This window comes from Ochotona princeps, chromosome 8 (genome assembly GCF_030435755.1).
Source record: "Ochotona princeps isolate mOchPri1 chromosome 8, mOchPri1.hap1, whole genome shotgun sequence".
NCBI classification, from domain to species: domain Eukaryota; kingdom Metazoa; phylum Chordata; class Mammalia; order Lagomorpha; family Ochotonidae; genus Ochotona; species Ochotona princeps.
In genome coordinates, this window is record NC_080839.1 from 54,318,803 (window position 1) to 54,324,939 (window position 6,137).

At 52.2% G+C, this 6,137-nt stretch overlaps 1 protein-coding gene across 3 annotated transcripts in view; it reads left to right on the forward strand.

The window, feature by feature from the left end:
- The first annotated feature begins 4,955 nt into the window (after nucleotides 1-4,955).
- ATL2 (atlastin GTPase 2) overlaps nucleotides 4,956-6,137 on the forward strand; it is a 47,636-nt gene continuing 46,454 nt past the window's right edge. Inside the window, exon 1 of one of the 3 annotated variants that reach the window (XM_036496567.2) lies at nucleotides 4,956-5,179. In XM_036496567.2, the coding sequence (XP_036352460.2) occupies nucleotides 5,062-5,179 (118 nt within the window). In that variant the 5' untranslated portion in view covers nucleotides 4,956-5,061. The remainder of the gene's footprint in view (nucleotides 5,180-6,137) is intronic. The other 2 variants (XM_004582736.3, XM_004582738.3) reach the window with 2 other exon arrangements.

A 6,137-nucleotide genomic window follows, 5' to 3' on the forward strand; every position in this document is an offset into this window, starting at 1 on the left:
AGTGAGCTGGATGGGAAGCAGGGCTGCTGGGACACGAACTGGCGCCTATATGGGATCCTGGTGCGTTCAAGGCGAGGACTTTAGCCGCTAGGCTATAGTGCCGGGTGGGCCCTTGGATGCTTCTTAGGTGAACACAACTGAGACACACTCCAGATTCTGTAGTGATCTGTTCACATGGAATCGATACCTTTTCCAGACCAGCTTAGTTCTGCTGTTTTGACTTTTTGGGGCCATCCAGCATTGCCCAGAGCTCCTGAGGGGTGGGGGAAGAAGAGAGGGTAAGTGAATTCTAGGAGGGGTAAGAGCAGCAGGGTCTCTCGCCTCTGGCAGATAGACCTAAAGCCTCTGATGACCTTTTCATAACCAAACCTTGAGAGGCATGCTTGCACACACAGCGCCGGCGTGTGTGAAATGCCATGGTGCTCTGGGACATTTGGACAACCCGGTTAGAAAATTGTGCTGAGGTTTCACTCTGCTTTTGAGCTCTAGAATAGGCTGTGGAGAGTATCCCAAGCTATTTTTAGCAGGAAGAGAAGGTAGACACTACACATTGAGATGGGTTTGGAGACACTGTGGATCCTTCGTTACCCTGTCACCCTAACATCTCCCAGGAGGACATCCTAACTAGAATTGTTTACACGCATCAGTGCTTTCTTAGACTTTCCCTCACATTCCCAGGCAGAAAGTAATTTCTAATGTCTAACTTAAATCCTTCTCCCTGGAATCCAAGCCTCTTATCTTAAAAACTGCTAAAACTCCAAATGAGCCATTTGTCATTAAAAAAACAAAAGCAAAAACCATAGGCAATGTGGCAACATCACACAAAATTTGTAAACTAGGAGAAAAATATGAGCTCTGTATTATTCTATTAGCTTCCTTTACCTTAAACATATTTAATGTCAGTGTTTTCCGTATCCACAAGTGTTTTTACACAATTGTAATCTGTTTCCTTTCCCTACTGAACATTATAAACAATTTCCTTTATTGCTAACTTGTTAATGATTCTTAACAGCGGTGTGATAATATATAAAACATAATTTTTTAAAAAGTCTCTTGATTTTGCAAAATGCTGCTTTGTTTATTGAAAGGCAGAAAACACAGACAGGAAGAGACATAAAGATCTTTCATCTGCTAATTCACTCCTCGAATGCTTGCAAACGCTGGGCTTGGGCCAGGACTAAGCCATAAATTCAGTCTGGGTCTCCCATCTGGGTGGCAGAAGCCAAGTGTCTGGGTCATCGTCTGCTGCCTCCCAGACGCAGTAACAGGAAGCAGGACTGGAAGTAGAGGCAGGACTCCATACCATGCACTCTGATACGGGATGTGGGAGTTGCAAGGGGTGACTTAACCTGCCAACAACTGTCCCTTGGAGTGTCAGTTTTGAGGCAGCTTTAACCCATCAAAGGGATCTGATGTTTTTCCTTTTAAAAGAAACAGTTCCTTTTCAATCTTATTTTGATATGCTTGAAATACAAACAGGCCTAAGCCTGCCTGTCTGGATATCATTTGAAACTGACAGAATTTCAAGACCAAGATGGACACCACAGGCACGTTCCTTGTCTTGATTCACGCATTAGCATTTTGCCCCACTAGCCTTATCTTCTGATTTCTTCTCTCTCCCCTGTCTCTTTCACGGTACAGAGTATTTTCCTGGAATGGTCAAGGGAAGCTGCGTTCATCAAAGATCATTGTTCCAGATTTGGCTGGGGAGAGCCCTGTCAAGTTAACCTGGTGTCTTTGTGCCATGCTCTATTACATTTTTGAATACTTTATTAAGTTCTGCCAATGAAGTGATGCTCATCTTGTATCCGTTCTGCTACACCTCTGAAATCAGTCTTTTCTCTGATTACTTCTGCTTCCTGTTGGTAGGGAATTGCATCAGAGGTCAAGACTAGGAACCAGATGTGATTGTTGCAACTTGGGGATTTTCATTTAAAGATCCATTCTGCATGGATATTTATGTACTCATCTACATATACAACTGAGGGTACTTTAAAAAGTCTTGGAAAAATGGAATAATAGGTTTTTTTTCATGAATTCTTTGAACATCCCTTGTATGTATGGATTTCCAAATTTATTTGCACTAAAAAATGATCTTTTAGCTTCATTTTTCTAAGTATTTTTGAAGATACTTCTTACATACATCTATGTGTATATCTATGTTTAAATGAGTATTTACCCTTGTAGGCATATACATATTCATGTTTTATCATGTTTTAGAAGTCTCAAGTCTGTATTAATACTTCCCATTTAATTAATTCTCAAGTCCATCTTGCTTTCCTTTCTCAATATTTTGTAGTTGCAAATAATCCTGTAATGGACAGCTTTGCATAGTTGGAGTTATGCATGTAGCGTAAATGCCCAGAAATGAGATTGGCAGGTGAAGTGTCAAAACAAAGTAGGTTTGCTGGCTGTTGTCAGAGTCTTCTAATTGGAACTTTCTCATTTTGTATTCTCATCTACAAGATTTGAGAGAACCTGTATTTCTGATCCATATCAGCAAAGTGTAACAGTAAACATTTGAAAAAGTTAATTGAAAAGCAGGCCAGAATCTCATCTTGGTATCCCATGTGGGTGACAGGGATTCAAGTACTTGAGCTATCTTCTGCCGCTTCCCGGGATGCTAGACTGGAAGAATGAAGTAGCTGGGACTTGAACCAGGCACTCTGATGTGGGAGGCTGGGTGTCCCAAGCAGTGGCTTAATCCGCCACATCAGGCCTTTGGGTTTCCTCCAACTGGAGAAATGGAGCCCTAGTGTTACCTGAATCTGTGAGTCCCTTAATGGGTGAAACAGAACATTTTTCATATGCCTAAGGTTCACTTTTATAACTCTTTCTTCTTTGGTGAATTATTTGTGGACATGTTCTATCCATTTTCCCCTCTATAATGAAAAACTTCCCAAGATGGCTTGTTTGGTTGTGATAGCTTGTGCTGACACCTGGAGCCGGAACTCCGGAAGGCATGCCGCGAACAGCTGTGGGTTCTGCTTCTCTGTAGCCTCAGCACCATCACGGTGGGGATCCAAGCATCTGCTCTGCCTCTGGGCCTCAGGGGCAGGGCAGTACACCTGCTGGTGCCTTCAGTTCTCCAAGCCAAAGAACTGCAGAGGCACTTGCACCCTATGGTCGCTGTGAGATTTCCACGATGTAGCCAATGTAGAGCACTTTGAACAGCACCTGGCAGAGTAAACATACATGTAGGCTGATGAAGGTCACAAACACATCTCAGGGAAGTAATGATTTGATCCTGTTAGAATCCTGTTAGAACGTTAGCAGAGGAAACTTGAACTGGGGAGCCAGCACTGTAGTTCACAGGCTAATCCTTCACCTTCACACAAATGGGCGCCAGTTCTAATCCCAGATGCTCCACTTCCCGTCCAGCTCCCTGCTTGTGGCCTGGGAAATTGGCAGAGGACGGCCCAAAGCCTTGGGACCCTGCACCCGTGTGGGAGACCTGGAAGAGGCTCCTGCCTCTGGCTTTGGATCAGTTTAGTTCCAGCCATTATGGCAGATCTGTCTGTAAATCTGCCTTTCAAATAAAAATAAATGTTTAAAAATTGACCTGATGGTTTCGAAGCACAAAGTGAGTCAGCGGTAGAGGCAGAATTGTAGCGATTAACCAATCCAATAGGTATGGAGACTGTCCTGTGTGCCATGCATGAGGCGGATCTCTGGGCTCCGGGAGGCCACTCTTCCGTCTTGTTCTGTACCTGACTTTTACCTGCAGATTCCAGCTTCATTTGTCAAGCAAGAGTGAAGGCAGGAACGCATGTGTGGAAAAAGAGGAGGCTTCCTGTGCAGCCCAAATCACAAATGCTCGTGTCAACTGTTCCAGAGTTTGGGTTTCATAAATTACAGGATCCCATTTGCCTTTAGGAAAACTCAAGCCGAGGCAGCATGGGAGAAGCGAGATGTTGGCAAAGCTAAGGCCACCTGCATGGTGGCAGACCAAGAGGGCTTGAGTCAAGAGCTGATGGGCTGGAGGTGGGCACGGAGAGAGATCCCAAAGAAGGAGGTAACTCCACGTGGGATCGCTGGGTGTAGCAGGTAGGGGAGAAGAAGGGGTGGGGGAGAGTCAGGAGTATCGCTGAGCTATCACTGAGCTAAGAACTTGAAACAGGAAATGGAGGAGGGCTTTGCCAATGGATCCGAGGTGAGTGTGCGACCCGTACTCTCGCTCTTTTGGAGTCAGGAAGCCAGGGCCATGCAGGTGCGGGCCTGTGAGATGGGAAGAGCTCAGCGGGCTAGCGGTGCAGGTTCGGGAAACCCCTTAGCCCTCGAGGGTCCCTGGTGGGCTCATGCAGGGTGCAAGGCTGTGAATTTGAGAATTTATGAGACCTGGGTAATGCAAGCATTCGGAGACCTAAAGGGATCTGATGGAGCTGGAGATGTAGTCATGAAAAGCTAAGAAAACAGGGACCGGATTTTACAGACACTGATTTCTGAACAGGCGACTCGAACTTGCTACACGACGTCACTGATGTCCACAAGAAGGCTCGACAGAATCCGGAAAGCAGCGACCACCAGCTTGTTCCTCCTCTGCGTGCAGGGCTGGCGGCTGCCAGAGCTAGGAGCCAGGGGCGGCGAAGAAGCCGGGCAGCCAGGATGGGAGTGCCCGTGGAGCTGCGAACCAGGGGGTTGCGAGAGCCACCGCACGTGTGGGCACGCATCAGCCTCAGGGAGGAGCGGCCGAGGGAGCAGGGTGAGCGGGCTGCTGAAGGAGGGAGCCGGCTCTCGGGCTCCGCAGGCCCGCCCAGCGCCCAGGGGGTGTGGTGCTCAGCTCCGCGAGGCGGAGGCGGGAGGCGGCGGTGGCGGTGGCAGGCTGCTCACAGAGGCGTCCGGCGCTGGCCAGCGAGCAGCCGGTGCGAGCTGTGACAAGGCGGAGCGAGGGGAGCCGCCGGGCGGGCCCGGGGGGCCGGAAGGGGAGGCCGAGGCGGCGCCAGGCCCGGGCGGCGGAGGGCGGCGCTAGGACCCGGCGGCCAGCCCGCCGGCTCCCGGGAGGTTGATAAAGCGGCGGCGGCGTTTGACGTCAGTGGGGAGTTAATTTTAAATCGGTACAAGATGGCGGAGGGGGACGAGGCAGCGCGAAGGCAGCAGCCGCGCCAGGGGCTGCGGCGCCGGCGGCGGATCAGCGACTCCAGCGCCGAGGTTAACCACGTCTCGTCCACGACCTCCTTAGGTACGGGCGGCGGGCCGAGGCCGCAGGGCCTGGGCGGGAGGAGGAGGAGGAGGAGGACGCGCGGGCTGGCGGGGCACCGGGCGCCGGCGGCAGGGTCGGAGTCCTCGGCTGGCTCGGCTGGCTCGGCTGGCTCGGCTCCCCTCCCGCCGGCCGCCGGGCCTAGCCGCAGCCGCGCCCCGCGCTCCCCGCCTGGGAAAGGGCGGCTCGTGTGGGCCTGGACCCTGGCAGCTGTCGGGGGAGCGGGCGGCGCGCGCGTCTGCGCCGGGCCCGGCCCCCTGCCCGCCCGCCCGGCCGCCCGCGTGGCCGCCGCCGTGTCCGCCCCGACCTGAGGGGGCGGCCTTGAGCTGGGGGTGGGGGGCGACCTCGTCCTCCGCCCGGGTGGGCACTCGCTGCCCGCTCCGTCCCTCGCGGGGACAAGGAGCGGAAGGGTTGGCGGGGCGTGATGGACCCCGCGGAGGAGGAGCAGGAGGACGCGGGCAGAGCGGTCACCTCGCGGCCAGGTTTGGCCAGCTCCCCGACCCGCTCCTGGGGGGGGCGAGGACTGCAGTCCACAGGCCGGGGCTCCTCGGCATCCCCTCCAACCCCCACCGGAGCCTGTAGCCCCGAGTCGCGCGTGGCCACGGTGGCAGGTTCAGGACTAAGGTGTCGCACTGGGCCATGGGATCCGGGAGCGGTTACTCGTTGCTCCGACTGCAGGTGTCCAGTGGGAAGTCACCTGACCCCTCGCTCCCCGTTTCTGCTGAATCTGAGCTCCTACTGTATGCGTCCAAGCAGCGCCCCTGCCCCCTCGAAGGCGCATTTGCGTTGGCAGCTCGGGGTTGTGTGTGTGTGTGTGTGTGTCTCTCTCTCTCTAGCTCCTGACACCCCTATTTTTAGGAGTTTAGCATTTGATCTTTCCTTGCTGTGAACTTAGCACACAAAATCCTGATTGAGAATTTTGACGGTAGTTAAAGGCATA